The following is an 18221-nucleotide window of genomic DNA, read 5'->3' as shown; positions in this document are numbered from 1 at the left end:
GCATTACTCAGGCCTGCTGAACTGAGTGTAATATCCACCTCACACCTTTCTGCTAGAATTTTCCATGCCTGATTACAAGGCTTCAGAGAAGGCCAGCTGATGTTAGGTCAGCTGAGGCTGGGCACACATTACACCTGTTAAAAATATACTAAGATCTCAGTGAGACAAAAGGCCCTCAACTGGGAGCAGGAGATCTTTGTGGAATTTCACAAGCATAAATTGCAAAACTTGCAGAACTGGATGCTAACTGTATCCTTATGGGATGGAATTCCAACTGCTCTGTTCATTAGCTACAGTTCACACAGGCTGGAGTTGACCTCAGACATTTCTTTCAACCATAGGCCAGACACCAAGGGGCCTCTCAGGAAAAAGAGAGACCAAACTGGTTACGGGCTCTGTGAGGTTCCATTCGGCAGCTGCAGTGTGGCAGAAGAGCGGCTGATGATAAAAGCACCAGGGCAGTTACCAAACTCCAATGTTCTGCAGCCAGACACGGAGCCACCGGGCACTGAGCTGAGCCCGCGCCCAGCGCAGAGCCGCCAGTGCCCAACAAAACCCAGCTGATCTGCTCCTCCTGCGTGCCGAAACGAGGCCACCAGGGCCTTCACCGGCAGCGACTGCAATGGGAGGTGTACAGGAGGAGCGGTCAGGACGTGCCAGGCAGGCCGAGGGAGCTGTGCTGGAGTGCCTGTGGCCTGGAAACATCTCACTGCTCAAGCTCTGGAGCTGCCACGGGATCCCAAGCTCCGCGGGCCTGCAGGCGCTGAAAGCTGCTCCTTATTGAAAGGTAACTTGTTGGGCAGTGTCTCAGGTGGCAGAGCTGCAAAAGCTGCTACTTTCCAAACCCAAAGCAAATTACTCCAACGGTTTAGCAAGAAAACAATGTCACTGTTCCTGGGATTCCTGCTAAGGCAGCACAGTGAATCCAGCCCCAGCTGCATGAAGCACAGTGAGGGCTGACGAACAGCTCTGTGGAAGTGCAAGCAGCTGCTTCTCCCATGCGATGCCCAGCAGGACAAGGCCTACCATAATTTGGAATTTTTCTTATGTAGACTCTGATGCAAGCTGGTTCCTGGGAACTCTGTGCTTAGAGGGCAGTGAAGAGGAATCGCCTGCAAGAGGATCTGCAAGGCACCAGACTCAGCGTGATGGCATTTCTTGGTCTCCACACTGCACAGACACATCTTGCAGTTTCAGGAATGGCAGGGTTAGCAGGGACAGAAATTCAAAATGAGAAAGGGGAAAGTGTAAGGTAGGTTACCAGAGCTACCACTTCCAAACACTCCCATAACTCTTAGCCAAGAGCAGCCCACAAGACGCTCTGACATTTTGTTTCCTCTACTGGCTGAAAATTTTTTTTGTTTTTTTTTTTAGAAAAGTCTTTTTTGTTCCCTTTGCCACTGGAAACTCTGGGAACAGAGCACTGTCCTTTGGCAGCACTGCAGAGCGTGACACGCTGCTCAAACCTGGCAGAGCATTGGACTGCTCTGCTAGTCCCAAAGCCAACTCCATTGACAAAGGAAATCCAGAGCCTAAAGGTGAACTACTCACAGGCGAAGCTTGTCGAGACAGGCTTTTTACACGCAACCTTCTCCTAACTCAGTTTTCCTGCCTCCTGTTTCATATCTCTACTGCTTGCCTTCACACTCCCTTTACTTAAAGTTCTCCCTGAATGATCTAGGTGGAGCAACACAGGAAGAATCCCTCTTTATCTATCCATATTTTGCAACATGAGTTTTGCTACAGCCACAGAAAGGGAATCCCAGGCTGTGAAATATCCGAGTCGTTTAGTTGTTGGAGGTCTTTTTGCAGAGAAGAAGCGTGGAGGAGTTCTTCTAACAGACACAAACACATACCACTTTTGAGCACATTTAGCGGAGCTCTTTAACACTCTGTATATTCTCCCACATCTAGTCCCCCGCGTAAGGCTAGTACATGATCTGGGTCTAACACAGAGCCCCGGCAGTGACTCACGCAAGAGCCCAGGCCCCTTTTTTATTAATGTTTCAGCAGAACAGGTTTTTCATGCTCAGCCCTCTACACTATCCCACGTCTGGAGGCCTCCAGAGGCAGGGGCCCGGTTCTGCTCACCTGGAGCTGTGCGGCGGGCAGGTTGACGTCGGCCACCATCTCCGTGCACGGGTGCTCCACTTGCAGGCGGGGGTTCAGCTCCAGGAAGTAGAAGCTGCCATCCTGGCTGTACAGGTACTCCACAGTGCCGGCACTCACGTACCCAACCATTTTGGCGAGCTTCACGGCACACTAGGAGACAGGAGAAGAGAGCACTCGATTTCCAGGCCCCACAGGCAGTTGCCTACGCGCTGTTCAGCCACCCCAGCCACTGCAGACCTCTTGGTAAGCGCTCTGAAGCGGCCAAAAGGATGCAAGAGGCACAAGGAGAACGGCTCCAAGGAAAGCACGTGGTAGGAGTTTGTTCCTTGTGTGATTTCATTTATTCTACAGAGGGCATGGTTTCAAATAACTATGTACAATATTCAGCATTACAAAACATTTACAGCTCCTGCCTGGCTGTTTCTGGAGTCTCCCACGGAACAGAAAGCTGCCAGAGCCACTTCACCTGCTCCATGTGCTCAAACACCACGGACGTGGCAATGGAGGCGGGTGCTTCCTCGATAATCTTCTGGTGCCTGCGCTGCACGGAGCAGTCACGGCCGAAGAGGGAGATGGCATTGCCGTACTGATCGGCCAGGATCTGCACCTCCAGGTGACGGGACTGCTTGGCCAGTCTCATGACAAAGATGGGCGAGCCTGGCACTTCTGCTTGAACCTACAGTGGAGACAGCAAGATGCAAACCAGCTTCCTCTCCAGTTCTGACATTAGCCAAAAATCCTTTCCGTGGCCACCTCTCTAGAAAGGACTGTTACCACTAAAAAAGCTTTAATAAACTCAATTGAATAAACTGTCATTCTGAGAAGACTACAGACAGAGAAAATGAGATCGAGGAAGTGACCAGTGTGCTCAAAATAAAACATTGAGGGCATTACAAAACTGAGGGCTGGCCTGAGCCACAGCTCCAAACATATTCTCTCCCACTTTTAAATTTTGCTCCCAGGAAATAATATTGAATGTTAAAAAACATTAATCTTGACAAGTTTTATGTGAGCTATCATCTGCTCTGGTTCCAAGCTCAGATCAGAACACAGAAACAGAGGGAAAACCAGTCCAGAAGGGCTAACGCACCCGTGAAGGGCTCCCTCAACCACACACACTCAGCAGTTCCGCTGCTCCATGGAAATGGACAGATTGGCTTTTGGAAACTACTGTGTTAGCTGCAATCACCCCCAGCTCATTTTCCAAAGGATGAGCAGCCATAGCATTTCCCCTGGGACAGTATAATTACCAAGCAGCTTCTATCATCTCAGATTTCCTAAATAGCCCATCAACTAAAGATGGCTATAGCTGCACTGCAAATGCCCATAATTACTGAGGGAAAAAAGGCCAGAATTTGATTTTATTCAGCATCTGCCATGATATTTTGGGATTTGACGACTGTTTTGGATATGCAAATATGCTGAAATCCTGTGAAATAAAGCCAGAATTCAGGTTTCATAGCAGCTAGACAGGTCCTGATACACAATACACTTTTTGTCTGTTCTTTGTTGTTTCCCACACAGTGGTCTCAGATCCACCATGAACACCCAAAACAACAACGGTGAAAATTACCTGTCTGAATAGGTTGGGGAAGTCATCTGCATTGTTAACTTTCCTAATTCCTTTTCCTCCTCCTCCTTCAGAGGCCTTGATCATGACTGGGTAACCAACCTCCTCAGCAGCCTGACAAAAAGGGACAGAGACACATGGCTATGTACAAAGCGTTCACAGACCCACTCCCTTAAGCAGTAAATTAAGGGTCTGGCTCTCTTAAAGTCTGCAAGCAGCAGGACCTTAAATAGTCCTCAAGCTCTAGGCACCTACCCGCAGTCCATCATCTACGTCTTTCACATAACCTTTTTCATACAGGTCCTGGGGAACATTCAGGATACGCTTCTGCAGATCGTTTTCCTGCCAGTCCACTCGAAGACCTGAAACACAAACAGCAGCTTCTAGCTCTGCCTGCTGCAAGGCACAATGACAACTCGTCACACACTGCTGAAACAGTGTCACACACTGCTGAAACAAAGAGCAATCTTAATTCAACAAGGAACTAGCCTGGAAGCATTTACCAAAGAGGATAAAGAACATAAAAAGGTACTCTGTTTTATGGGGGGGTGGATATTCCAATTGGAAGCCGACAACAGCTATATCCTCCTTCACTTACCCTGTGTGATACCGAGAAAAAAAGTTATTTACAGTCTTTTGAAAGTGAACAGAGCTTCTGTAGAAGCAGATTACTGTCTGCAGGCTCCAAAACTGGAGGGTATACAGTAGAAAAATAAAAACTACAATAATATCAGGTATTCCTGCTGCACAATTAAGACTAAAAGCATAAGGACATGCAAATGCTGCCCAATATACCCACATGTCTTTTAATTATTATGTCCAAGCCTTGGACATTGGAAGTTTAAATCCCTAAAAAGATGAGACACATCATCCATCAGGAGACCGTTTTATGCACGGATATTTCCTAAATACCGTGTTTGTCAGAGAGCAAAAAGAAGGTTACAATAATCTTTATACAGAGGAGAATTTCCTTCTTACCACTGCCACTCCAAGGAAGGGTTGGGATGCCTGCAGTCTGAGCCACTATTGATGAAGCAATTTTATCTCCTAAAGCCCACATTGCTTGGCTTGGAGGACCTGCAAAGAGCAAGCACAACTCATGAAAGAGACATAAGATATAAAGCGCCAGGGAAATGCCATCAGGTGTCATTTGGTTCCCTGCAAGAGGGACAAATAACCACTCTTAGAAAGTCTGCTGCATGCCACACAGCAGCTAGCATAAATCACCATTTCTGAACTGAAACCAAGAACATTAACTGCAGCAGCAAGCAAAGTAAAACTAGACAAGTTAGAATATGTTTTGACTAAGATGGAAGCAAAAGGGACTGAGCTCTACAGACGCAGGGTCCTCTGCGACTGTCAAGTGCCCTTGCTGCCCACCCGGCCTGGCCAAGCAGCACCCGCCGCACGCTCGTCCCCAGCTCCGCCTGCTCTCAAAGAGGGGATGGCAGTTTGTAGCAGGCATTAAGCACATGCATCTCTGTCTATTGAAAAAAAAATAATTCAATGTCCTGATTTTACTAGAAATTTGACTTGCATGAAATTGTAGCATATAAATGGTAAGAGATTTAAACTGGACGTGTAACTTGCTGCTCTTCCCATAAAAGGGCTTCTTCAGAGCCTACATCCAAACCGTACCCACACCTCCTCTCCATGAAGAGATGTATCATCATTTAGACGAAACTGGGAAAAAGCCCTATTATAAAAAGCAAGCATGTCTAAACACCACAAACATGGAGATTAGACTTTGTTCATGTCTCTGTCCTAATCAAAGCTAGCAAAAAGGGCTAACCATTTATTTACAATCCCTACAGAAAAAAAATGTCATGGGATTAGGTTGTCCACACTTATCTTACAGTCCTGGGCCCTTATTGAGCGAAATCCTATATAGTATTTTGGGTCTATTGTAATATAGTTTTGTTAGCCTCAATTAATGGAAACAGTCTACCTTGTCAGGCAGCATATTCTGTCCCTGTGAGTAGCATAAATAACGTATCACCAGTGTTACACTCCTGAACTCTGTACCATGGCTCTATTTTAGATTCTCAGCTTTTTATCCCAAAGCACTTATTTTAAGATACGGACTCAGCTGCATTAGGCACAGGTCAGAAGCAGGTATCCTCACCCATGAAAGCAATGCTGTTTTTGTGGAGTAGTTCTGGCAGTTTAGGGTTCTCAGAGGCATGGCCCCAGCCTGCCCATACAGCCTGCAGAAGAACACAACAGAAGTCACTATGTTTCAGCAAACCAGCAAGAAGAAATCTAAAGCATACAGCTACCATCAAGTCTTTTGTCTTCCCAACCAGACAGAAACAGCCTCCTAATGTTTACTAGCACCCGTATTACACCATGTGCTTAGTTCAGTGCACTGGACTCAAAGACGACTGCTAGTAATATAAGTTCTTGAAGAGGCAGTAAAGGCAGGGAAAAGATGGATGCCCTTCTACCTCCTGCAAATATTCCCACCGGAAAATCTGCTGTATCCCATATTGACTGCTTTTCAGTGATTGGATAGGTTGTAAGTTCCCTTTCTTTGACTTTTCTTTTTTTCCCCCAAGATACAGCTCCTTAATTATGGAGAGAAGACTGCTTAGTGTTCGCTCCCAATCTGAAAGCGACATTGGCACTTTTCACCTGCACTGGGATCCGTTTAGCAATATCCAGAATGAGTTCCACGTTTGCATAGTTGTTGTTGTTTGGTCCTCCTGGAACTGGCACGTAGTGATCTGCCATTTTAATGTACTCTGCCAACACGAAGGAGAGAACATTTAGATTGCACATCTGCTCAAGGGTACTTGGTTTCAAACTCTACATCTATACTACGAGCAAATCCTAAAATCTGCCCCCAGTTTTCCTTCTTATTTCATTCTCATTCACTTTTGGTGGTACATGGTACCAGAGCAGTACATGGTATCACAGAATACTGCACAGCGTGGAGAATACACAGACGACTTCTCACACCCCCGTGTGCACAAGGAGGCAGCCGTGCTCGTCTTTACAGCCCACCTGCATTTGCCTTCAGATCCTCAGGGGTCACCATGACCACGAATCTGATCGCCCGCTCATTTCGAAACATCTCGTAGGACCAGCGCCGGATGGATCTCATGCATTTCACTGCTGCAATCCCGTTATTCGCTATCAGCACCTGAAGAGAGCAGAGGCAGCGAGGAGACAGAGCCTAAATGACACAGAACGCTAAACAACAATTAAAATATTTGTTTACTCTGAAGGCTTTCATTAACTCTCTGGTTGCTGCTTCCTTAGACAGCTTTCCAGGAATATTAATATTTTGCTATCTGCAAAGTAGAGCCTTAGACTGCAAAGGAGCCACAGCTCAAGGAACATGCCCTGCTGAGGTGATACCTGGCAGTAACCTACCTTTTCAATAACTTTATTCCCTCCAAAACGAGTTACAAACTCTGCTGGAGAAGCCACAGTGAAATCCCGCTGTAGATCAACTTTCTTCCTGTCCCGGCCCTGCTTTACAAGGTGCAAACCGGACATACTGGGCCTAAGGAAATGAGGGGGAGACAGAAAATATCAACCTTACTGCCTCCAAACACGTGTACAAGAACAGAGGACAGACAGGAAAAATGTGTAAACTTCCCCTTTACAGTTTTTCCTCCCTTCCCCAAACACCTTGATGGAAAATCCTTCCCTCCACACCCTTCTGTCAGACAGATGCTACTAAATGAGTATTAGGGAGGCACTCTAAGAACTGCTTAATGCTCTGTAGAGGTGCGCAGCCCAGGAGGGTCAGTGCCACGTGAAGCAGCCGTCTGTCCCCGCTGGCCTCCATGCCCTGTGCGATGCCCTGCGTCCCTGGGAAGCACAACCACAAGCAGCCTCTGCCGGCCCGATCCCACTGAGCAGCTCCCCCGGGAAGTGGGACGAGATGGGCAGAACACGCGGAATGGCAGGGCTGGAAGGGGACTGAGCGCAGGAGAGGCGCGTGCAGCACGTCGGGGTCTGCTCCCACACGCAGCCAGGACCCGCGAGCCGCACTGCCCTGCAGGGAGCTCGGGAGCATCCTGCTGCACCAAGCCGGGAAACGCCAGCAGAGGCACCTGGGAACAGCCCGAGGTGGAACGCACAGACTGCCCCTTCGGGCTCCACTCATCAACAGCCTGCAGATACTGTGAGGATTTATCCATCATTGCACTAACAAGGCTATGCTGTGCTTTGCAGGACACATTAACAGACAAGATCTTGACTCAGAACAACCAACACAACATATTTGAAAAGGTGCATGCCAAATCCTGGTACAACAACAGGGGTAGTATTAGAAAAGAAAGTTGATTTCCAGGTGAGGCAAGATCAGCATCTAGGCTTGATGGATGTGCCTGTAAAGACACGTTTATCTGCCATGCGCAGACACACATGGATATTCCCTTTCCTTCCTCGTCTCCTTTGCACAGGCCACCTCCTTTGGCTGCAAGGTCCCAACAAAGCAGGAGTCCAACTCTGGGATTCCTCCCTGAGGAATCAGAGAGCAGAGCTGCAGTATTTGCAATTCAGGCCCGACATTCTGCATTAACACATCAATCTTTGTCTCAGACACATGAGATAATCCACCGACAAACGAACTTGCTGTTAAAGAGCTCTAAGCAATGATGGTCTTGCAAGAAAAGAAAATTTTGACTGAAAATCTGCTTTAAACAGAGCAAGAGACTGTAAAGCCATCCACAAGGCCAGCAACAGCAGAAACAAAGGTGACAGACAGAAGAAATGAGAGTAAGATGGTGATATCATGCCTAGCACTGGCCCCAGCAGCAAGAGTTTGATAAGAAAGAGAGGACAGATGTAGATGGGGTTGACCAAATTCACCTCTTTGGAAAAAGGCTCCTAATCTACAGCTTGGCAAAGGAGTGCAGTCCTACAAATAAATCAGAGAGATCATCATTACATGCTCATTGAGAGCAGCCTCAGCAGGAGCAGCAAAAATTTTAAATCTTGGGGTGAGGACCTGCAGCTGTGGATGAACAAGGGCTGTTCTGCCGGCCTCGGGCTGTCGCACAACACCGCTGCACAGGCGACAACAACGACAGCAGATCGCACAAACGCACAGAACTGCAGCACGCAGAATAAAGCACAACCACTGGGTTATAAGCAAGGGGAGTTCAGGTTAATTTGTGATGGGAAGCACACCAAGAACACTACGTTTATCTACTGACAGTCACAGATGCAAGGAGAGATGTGTTTTGTTTTTACACGGTACAATGAGGGAGAAGCAGGGCAGCAAGGAAGAAGGCACATTGAGCTCTAAACCAAACATGAGAAATACTGAGTGTTAGTAACTGCCATCCCTGCTCTTCACCAGGTCACAACTGCAGTGTTTTGTTAGGCTGCAACTTTCTAGATGCTGGTCTATCCTTATTTTTAGAGGTTAAAGGCTGTGTAGAAAAGTAAGCCTTGTTAATAGTGATGTCCCAAGCACAACACAATCTAGCCCCTTCCTCGGAGGCAGCATGCACAGATCCACATGCAAATTTCTTCCTGTCATCTCTCCAGTTAAGATAAAAGCAACCTGGAAATCCGGGCTGCTATTTTTCCAGCGCAGCGCGCCCAGTTACTCAGTCCCGGAGAGATGCTGCTACCAGGAGACAAATCACACCAGCAGCTCTTACCTTTGCAGCATGTGGTATCTCATTTCCTGACCCTCATCTGCAGAATCCTCCATGCTGCCTCAGTGAAGGAATTACCAGCTTCTATTTTTGCTTACGGCCTGTCTGTCGTTGCTGCTGCTGTTTTTCCCGAGCAGAGGGAAGCTGCAGAGAGCCCCGGGTGCTCACACGCTCTCCTTGAGGCGCCGGCACTTCCCTGATTGCTCCAATTCCTTAACCTTTGTCCCTGGCTCTCCTCTCGCAGCCGCTCTCCTTCCTGTGACGCAGCGCGCGCTCCGGCAGCGGCTCCGCGCCGCATCCAGGGCAGAGCGGCGGATCCGCCGGGAGGGGAGCTGCTCCCTGGGCTGCGGCAGGGGCCTCGGCAGGCGCTGGCGGCCTGCGGGGCTGGGGCAGGGCCGCGTGGGGCTGCGCGGCGCCCGGCGGCTCTGCGGCAGCAAGCGCCTCCCCAGCGCTTGGCAGCATTGCTCCACACCGCATGCAGCACGTGCAGAAAGCAAAGCCGCAAACTTTGAGGAGGGCAGGAAGGAAGAATGAGGGCAGCGAGGGACAGAAGCCTTGTTGCAACCTGGATTAAAACTGGACTCAGCGCCTGGATTACATTTCAAAGTCAGACGGCATTTGGGCCTGTCCTTGCACAGGGCTGTGTCCAGGCAGTGCAGCCGTCGCCTGCTGTGCATGTGTCCCAAGGGTCCGAGCAACACCCGCACTGCCACCCCCAGCACCCGAGAAGGAGCACGTGCCCGGAGCGGCACGTCCCGCTGAGGCGATGCCAGCAAGCACCGAGCAGCGAGGAGAGGCCACGAGCCCACGGGGACTAACAATAGGCAGGTGAGATAAGCAAGGGACAACAAAGTGCCATGTGTCCGATAAAGCACATGGAACCCGTGGATAAAGGGTCCGCATGGAACCCGTTTCCTCAGTGGGCAGAGGGGCGACGGAGGACAGCAACGTGCCGTGGCAGCGGGCAGGGAAGTGCCAGCGGGAAGGTGTGACCAGAGAGCAGGCAGGAGCGCCAGGGCAAGAACAGATGCAAACAAGCAGACGCCCCGAGCGCCAACAGCCCGAGGGCTTCAGCCCTGCTGCCCCGAGCGCCCCTGCTGCCCTCTGCTCCCGGCAGCTCGTCAGCATGGCAGGGACCCCAACACCTGCGGGCTCAGCTTCCTAAGACAAAGAAAAGTCGCTTTTTCTACTGGCCATCACCAAACAGGACTGGCCAAACTCACCAGATGTTCAGCAAGTTTATAGGGCACGCACTTCACACAGAAAATGTGATATTCCCTCATTTCCAAAATAAAATGCTTGCAAGATCTATGGTTCTATTAACATTCCTCAGCTTTTAATTCCGAGTCAAGATCAGCATTAATATACATACACACACAGATCCTTACATGCACAAACACTGAAATGAAATTCTATTTTGCAGACTGTTTTTCTGAAAGCCATTTCCCAGACCTTTGCCTCTGTTCCAAAAACAACCTAGAGCCCCAAACCAGCTTCAACCACGGCACGAGGATGGCTCAGCCCGGAGTAAGGTTTCCCAGCAAACACAACACGCACTGGAAAGCTCAGCTCCCGAGGAGGAGGCTGCATGGAATGAACGCAGGCGGCCGGGAGCACGGGGAAGCCGCCCGCGCTCGAGCCCCGGCCGTGCTGGGGGAAGCTCCTGCTGCCACGAGGGACACACGGGACGGGCACAGGGCAGCCAGGAGCCTGCCCGGCGCCCAGCACTGCTGCGTGCCAGCGCCAGCCGTGACGCAGCGCCCCGTGCACAGACAGCTCGTGTGACAGGGAGGCTTAAGGGGGCTGCAGCACACACACACACGCACAGAAAGGGGGTACTTATCCATCAGGAATACTGATGAAACACTATTCCTGATGGATAAATACCAGGGGATACGTGGAATATATTCTAATTCTAACAAGAATTTGATATAAGACACCACCTTTAAAATTAGGGTTATATTTAGGAATAGTCAAAAGCAATTTATTAAACAACAGATTTGAAGCTTTTATAGAAAAACTACTTAATCACTGAAACTTCAGAGAGAAACAGCCCCTGGCTGGGGTTCAGTGCACAAGACACTGTGTCAGGGCAGGCCTGTAGCTTCAGGTGCCAGTAGAGATTTCTGTGCTCAAAGACATCTCAGTCGTGCTTGGAAGCAAAAAGACTAACAAAACACTAGAGATGTGAACGCAACAGACAGCTACTTTGAGGATGTAAACTGTAAATGAGTAGTTTTAAGGACACTTCTTTTTGATGTGAGATGCTCTAAGTAATGGAGTAAGAAAACATATTATGTTACTTGTATTGCTGCTGCTCTTTCAGTAAGGCACATCTACAACCAAGAAAAGAAGAGTTTAATCTGCACAGTTATGTTTTGAGCACACAACTTTGGTTAAATCACTGACGTGCCATACACCAATTCAACAACCATTGTCACATCACCAATTTCTCAGTCTCATACACCAGTAGCCAACCGTCACAACCAAAGGCCCACAACCAGACGTCCAGCAGTATGGAAGCCTACAGTGCACAACCTGCCCCAGCAAGGCTGTCTTTAGCAATAGCGGAAACCCTTACCCAGATCAATCAGGCGCTGGAGGGAAGCGCAGGGCGCACACGCACTCCCCGTGCTCGCGGGGAGGGACAGGGGTAGCCGCGGACACGGCGCCTGGGTCAGGGCGATCGATGGGACGCGGCGGCCCCGCGGACTGCAGGGCTCAGCCCCGAGCTGCCGGGCGCTGCACACAGACCAGCCCGCCCAGCCGCCCACGGACACTCTTTTCAAACTGCTCTTCAGAGGAAGCAGGAGCGCCTGCAACAGCACAGAGGCTTAAGAGGCTGCACAGGCCAGGCACACTCACAAGCTCCTTTTCACCTGACTGTATTTTAGATATAAATGCGACCCAAGAAGGACTTCTCTAGCACAAACCTCACCTCAAATACAAGCTATCCCCACGTCTGCTAACTAACGTTTCCCATGGGGAACTGCAGAACAAAGCAGAGCACCTGCAACGCTGACAATGGCAAAAGTTGTGGCAAGCTCCTCCTGCCAAGGAGGCGTGTTGCCGTGCTCCCACCTTGCTTCACCTGTGCTGCACACAACTCCACAATTTGTCTCTGCCACTGGCGAAAAAGCTGCAGTTTAGACAACACCAAAAGGAAACTAGATGCAAGAATATCTCTTTTCTACCAATTTACTGTCCCAGAGTGACTTGGGCAAGTTGTTTAACTTACCTGCGTCTCAGTTTCTCCATCTGTAAATACTGTTTGGAAATCTTTTGATGAAAGGGACTTCTATCCCGGAAAACTATTTCAATTCACCTTACTTTATCTTAGAAAAACAGTCTAATGCTGTGACTTTGTTTATTTGAATTGGCACATCTCTCCAATTTAATTGAAAGTCAAGTACCCTCAAAAGAGGGTGCCAAAGTAAGCACATTACAACAGAAGCACTCAGGGTTGCACCCCTATTGCATTAAAGCTCTTTGGGGCCCAGTAGTGTCCTAGAAGTTGCAGGCAGCCAGTGCTGAGCCTCGGTTTTTCTTGTTCTCCTATTGTCTATTTCCACACCGATGCTTAAGCACTCATACAGTTTCTTCTGACCCTAAAATGCACACAGTTATAGGATTACATCTTTTTCCTGCTTCAAAAACATCTTTTAGTCTGCCAAATTACTACAACTGGAAACGATGGAATTAAGTGAGTAGAAAGGTAATCTTCTTTAAATTTGTTTTATGATTCTGCCTATCTTTTCTTACTGCCAGCTGGCTAGAAGTATCTATCAGTATAACCAAAACACCTCCGTGAGCTATGGACTGCTGCGTCCCTATCCCAAGGGTTTGCTACTATTTATCCTGGGAGACTGCCTCCTTAAAGCAGCAAGGAACCATCACTTTGAAAATAGACCAAAATTAATCTGCACAAGCCAAGCAACTCTCACCAAAAATGCATGTGTGTGTGTGTGTGCGTACACACATATATATATATATCACACAGATATAAACATCTACCTGCATTACCTCTGGACTCCTTAAGGAACCTGCACCACTAAGAGGAAAGGCACATCGTATTTGTGAATGACAGCAGAGGAGAAAGGAGGGGGTTGATTTATTTATCAAGGATAGAGCCTTCTTGTAAAGTTCAGGCAATCACAGATGACAGACCAACCAAGTCCTTGGAAAATAACAGGGATACAGTGTCATTCACAAAGGTCCATAAAAAGCAGAAGCATTTTTGGAACTAACAGTTTCTCCCAAAGCAACAAATTGGTGCTACCGAGAGGCTGTTCAGAAAGGCCTATGGTAGGTTCAGACCAACCTCTGTGTCCCTGGAACGAGATGAGAGCTTTTAAAAAGGCAGCCAGGAAAAGCGACTGGAGGGGAAGCTCATCTAGATTTGATTCTAACCAAAGGCAGGAACTTTTAGGGGAACCTGAGGTTGAAAGACACCAAAACACAGATGATCACAAACATATCTGTAAGTAACTAGGAGACAAGAAGTTCACTTTGATCCAATCACAACCACTGCAATTCTTGAAGACGGAGCACAAAGCATTATACCTAGTACAAGATAACTAGATAAACGCACAACGTGGTGATCACTCACTGCCTTCTGTTTCTCACATGCAGTATCTCCTCCTTCTACCCTGCTCCAGCAAGACCTTAGCACGCTATTGTGCACAGCTGTGGACACACCGTATCTCATGGGAGGTGGGTAAGTAAAAGCAAGTAAGATTAAAGCAAGACTGACCAGTTACTAAGCAACTATACAGAGACACTGCAGCGTACAAAATATCTACCTTAAAACAGACGAAATTCTGCGTGCTATGCAAGTCACCAACACTGGGAGAGTAAATAGCTCTTTGATACGAAAACACCAACACCACAATCTGAAAAACCCAACTGCACCGGCCTGTTTGAGCAATAAGGAATTAGGAGTCGGGGTGAAACTGCTTGTCTCCCAGCGGGGAGGCGGCGCTGGCCGATGCTGCAAGCAGCAGCATCACAGCAAGGCTCTCCTGCTGCCGCTGCACCCGGCACCGTGCTCTTCTGGCTCCAGAAACATGTTTCCTACACATAAACCCCAAACTCCAAAGGCAATAATGCCCTTGTACTGAACAAACATGGCCCAATTACCCCATCCAAAAGCCATGCACAACTGACAGCTTTAAAAGTATCAGTCAACACATTTTAATTTGAGAAAGCTTGGAGACAGGCAACATAGAGACCCATCGTAATACTCGGCAGCTGAGATTTTTCAGGAACACTTAAATTTTGACACAGATGTGTCATTAAACTCAATGCAAAATGATGCCTTGGTAGAGATATACAGACAAGAGCCCATTTTGAAATAGAATGTCAGAAGACGTTTTGCCGCAGCAAAAAGAGCTGAAGCTAAACCCAGAACCTGGACATAAAGGCAAGAATAATTAGTTTTCCATTTGCAAGGTGTATCTTTGGAATAGATGGGGTAAGAAGCCTGAGGATGGGACCAAAGTATCATTTTTTACTCATACCTCATATGACTTGCCAGGCTATCTTGAACGTTAGGAAGTCCTAGATCTGAAAGGGAATCCGAGCAGACAGATACAGGAGACAAAGACCTCTCTTTCTCCTCTAGCAGGTCAAGTTTCACCAAGGAACTAGTCTCATCTTCTGAATTATCCTCTGACACGGAACCAATGATAAAGCGAGAGTGAGGGTTCAATTCCTCAGGTTTAGTGGGTGGGTTGGATTCTTCCATGATTCCACCAAATTGGGCTCTCAGCACTGTATCAGGGAAACAAAAGCAAAAGACAAAAACTGAGGTTAATATCTGCTATTGCAAAAACACAGACCAAAACAACAACAAAACAGGGTTAAATTCTAAGGAGAAACGGCATGTTAAAACACTAAAGCTGAACTCACAGAGGACCCTAGGATCAAGAATAACCCCATCTACTACAATCATATACTTTACTATTTGTACAAGGACTAAGAGATCAAAGCACCTGGTCATTCTCTTGCAAAAATCCACTAGCTTAGACAAAGCTGCAGTAAACATTTAAAGAAAAAAAAAAAAACTGCAGATAAACACATTACTAAAAACCCAGAATTTCTCATTAAAAATGTCTATTTTGATAGCGTCAGAATATTGGAACTCATTGTGCTAGATATTACACATAACATTATTTAATGCTAATCGCTCAAGTCTGAAATGACAAATGCATCTTCCAAAGGTCTTGCAGAACATAGAACATGTTATCTCTTAGTTTTTTCCAAAGACTCTGTATTTCTTAGGATTCTTCAGGAATTTGAGTAATCTACCAAGCACATACTAACGTGAGCAGACCTAGCATATTGGTTAGCTCCCCACCATTAAGGTGGGACTACAGGAGACCAAAGGTCTACTTAGCACAATATCCTGCTTCCAAGAGGTCTGCTGTTGAACTGCTGTGCTCATTAGCAGACACCCGGAAAAAAAGTAAAAGAACAGGCCAAAATCCTATAGTTTGCTTCCCTAAAATTTGCTCTCAGACTCCCATGTCATGAGCTCAGGCATTTTCCAAACCAGAAGTGCTACCTTTGAGTGTGCAAGTATCAAAAGCTTGAGGCAAACTCAAGAAGTTTGAAGTTTTTGGGCTTAGAGAAGCCTCATTGCAGAGGTCATTGGATGCTGGCTTAACTACAGGATTAAGCGAAGATCTTTTTTAAAGTGATTCCCCTAGAGTTCTCTATGCACATCACAGCCATAGCATGGGCAGCAATACTTTAAACTTCTTCCACATACTGCTGTGCTACCTGCTTTACTGTTAACTTGAGAACATCAACTTTAGGTAGACTTTTCAAAGCTCATTCAGGTACAAGAATAAGCTATGACAGAATGACCTGAACAAATCTACGAACCCATCACCATGAAAGAGAGAGGTCTTCCTACCTAACCCTTCCTCTCCTCCTCCAGCTTTCTGCTCACATTTATCCTGGTGCTTTCGTGGTGCAGTCCTGGTACTTTCCAGACCCCTCTGAATGAAGAGACAACAACAAAATCCTCGGAAGAGTAACCCAGAGAAAAAAAAAAAAAAACTATTTTCTGCAAGGTTGGCAGTAGGATCAGCTCAGCAGTGGGTCAGACAGGCAGGAGGGAGGGACAGGAAGATACTCCTAGGAGATGATGGAGAGAGGAGCAAAACCTCCCCCTCTTGGCAGCAGTGAGCTGCCAAACTGGCTCAGCCATCACCTGCAACCTCACCTTGACTTTCCCCTCTCAGTCTGAGATCACCCATGTCAATCAGAGGATGCGATCTACCCCATGGTAATATAGCGAAACTTAGTGACCTGGTTTATAAATCATTGCAAGAAAACGCTGAAGTGGAGGTCTCCATTTCCCATTACAAACCATCACACAAGGTTATTTGCGTCTTACCACAGGAAACTTTGAAGTATCAAAATTCAGTGTTGCTCCAATTGAGAATGACTGTATTGTTTTTAAGGATATATTAAAAAAAAATAGAGAAAAAGCAGAACCAAAGGAGCGCTCCACTGCAAAGTCAAGAATAGCTGAGATGGGGAACACACTTCTGCTACGCTTTGCTCTGCCCCATTTCTATGCACTTATGAAACATCTACACAGAGCTGGAAAACAAAACAAAAACATAGGAATGTTTATGCACTAACCTCTTGTTAGTCTTGCGATCTGAGCAGATACCCACTTCCAAAATGAACTGGAAAATAAGAGAATTATTGAGAATTATAATTATGAAAAAAAGAATACCCTGGATGGACATTCCCAGCTTTATCAACCAGTAAGCACTGAACTGTTGTGAAACAGCAAAGAACAAGTTACAGAGCTTGCGCAGAGAACTGTCACTCAGTAAATCAGAAAGGGAATCTAAGATACTCAGCTCAAGCTGCAACACCTCCTGCTGCTCCCGCACTCTGACAGCTTGTGAGCAACGTGTTAGCACACACAAGACACAGGGACCTCGGCATCCCACATGGCCTCCAGTCTGGTTTCCGAGAAAAGTGACGTTTTGTGACAGGGTTATCTACTTAGATCTACCAAGCTCTTCTCTCTGTCACCTCTGCACTTCCGAATCTGCCGGCCAGTTGCAACTGAATTTGATGCTTGGGAGTAAATCTCAACCCTAAATGCATTCCTAGAAACATTAGGGACAATTGGTAGATACCAGACACAGTCAACATACCGTATTTTCACATTAGGAAAACAGCAGCTTATCTGTAAAAGAAACTATGACGCTGTGATGCAGCAATAAAGATGAGGGCGAGACAAGGGGACACTTATCTCCCAGCCCAATTCTCTGTACAGCTACTTCCCTCCACAGAAAAGGCAGCTCGGATCCCAAATGCTCACAGCACACTCACTTCCCGAGCCAGGGAAATGCTCCGTAAATTCAGCTAACTGCTGCCACGCCAAGCCAAGTGTAGGGACACGGCTTCCCTGCTTTGATACCTACATGAACAGTTCTCCTGGTTTACAAGGGCAAGACTGCAACACAAACAGGACACGATCATGGTTTTGATTAGAGCACAGACAAGGAATTTCCAGACCCTACTATCCTTAATCACTATGCTCCTTCATTTCATCAGAAAATTAAAAACAGAGCCAACTGGCTTATGCACTTTTACCATGAACGCACTATGCTGAATTATTTAGATCAAACTGTGGGCTGTATCATTGCTCTCCCAAACTCGGTTTCCCTGGGGCCACAGGCAGTTCCTTTCAGAGAGAGATGTGCTTAGAAAGGTTATGACTGAAAAAAAATTCAAAAGTATCTGCCCAACACAGGCATTGAAGAATGATTCTGTGTCACTTGCAAGAGGAAGGAAGCAAGGAAGGAAGCAAGGAAGGAAGCAAGGAAGGAAGCAAGGAAGGAAGCAAGGAAGGAAGCAAGGAAGGAAGCAAGGAAGGAAGC

At 47.2% G+C, this 18221-nt stretch overlaps 1 protein-coding gene across 7 annotated transcripts in view; it reads right to left on the bottom strand.

Moving 5' to 3' along the window:
• ACACA (acetyl-CoA carboxylase alpha) overlaps positions 1-18221 on the bottom strand; it is a 109240-nt gene that overhangs the window by 79233 nt on the left and 11786 nt on the right. For all 7 annotated transcript variants that reach the window (XM_026047775.1, XM_026047778.1, XM_026047777.1 and 4 more), the window contains 11 exons: positions 16963-17009; positions 14826-15078; positions 7061-7193; positions 6689-6827; positions 6317-6426; positions 5808-5889; positions 4661-4759; positions 3938-4044; positions 3686-3796; positions 2579-2788; positions 2092-2262 (listed from right to left, as the gene is read on the bottom strand). In XM_026047775.1, the coding sequence (XP_025903560.1) occupies positions 2092-2262; positions 2579-2788; positions 3686-3796; positions 3938-4044; positions 4661-4759; positions 5808-5889; positions 6317-6426; positions 6689-6827; positions 7061-7193; positions 14826-15052 (1389 nt within the window). In that variant the 5' untranslated portion in view covers positions 15053-15078; positions 16963-17009. The remainder of the gene's footprint in view (positions 1-2091; positions 2263-2578; positions 2789-3685; positions 3797-3937; positions 4045-4660; positions 4760-5807; positions 5890-6316; positions 6427-6688; positions 6828-7060; positions 7194-14825; positions 15079-16962; positions 17010-18221) is intronic.

The sequence above is a fragment of the Nothoprocta perdicaria genome, unplaced genomic scaffold (genome assembly GCF_003342845.1).
Source record: "Nothoprocta perdicaria isolate Ctin4 unplaced genomic scaffold, notPer1 scaffold_50, whole genome shotgun sequence".
Taxonomy (NCBI): Eukaryota; Metazoa; Chordata; class Aves; order Tinamiformes; family Tinamidae; genus Nothoprocta; species Nothoprocta perdicaria.
The sequence above is the reverse complement of the archived record's forward strand: the minus strand, read 5'-3'. Positions and strand labels throughout refer to the sequence as shown.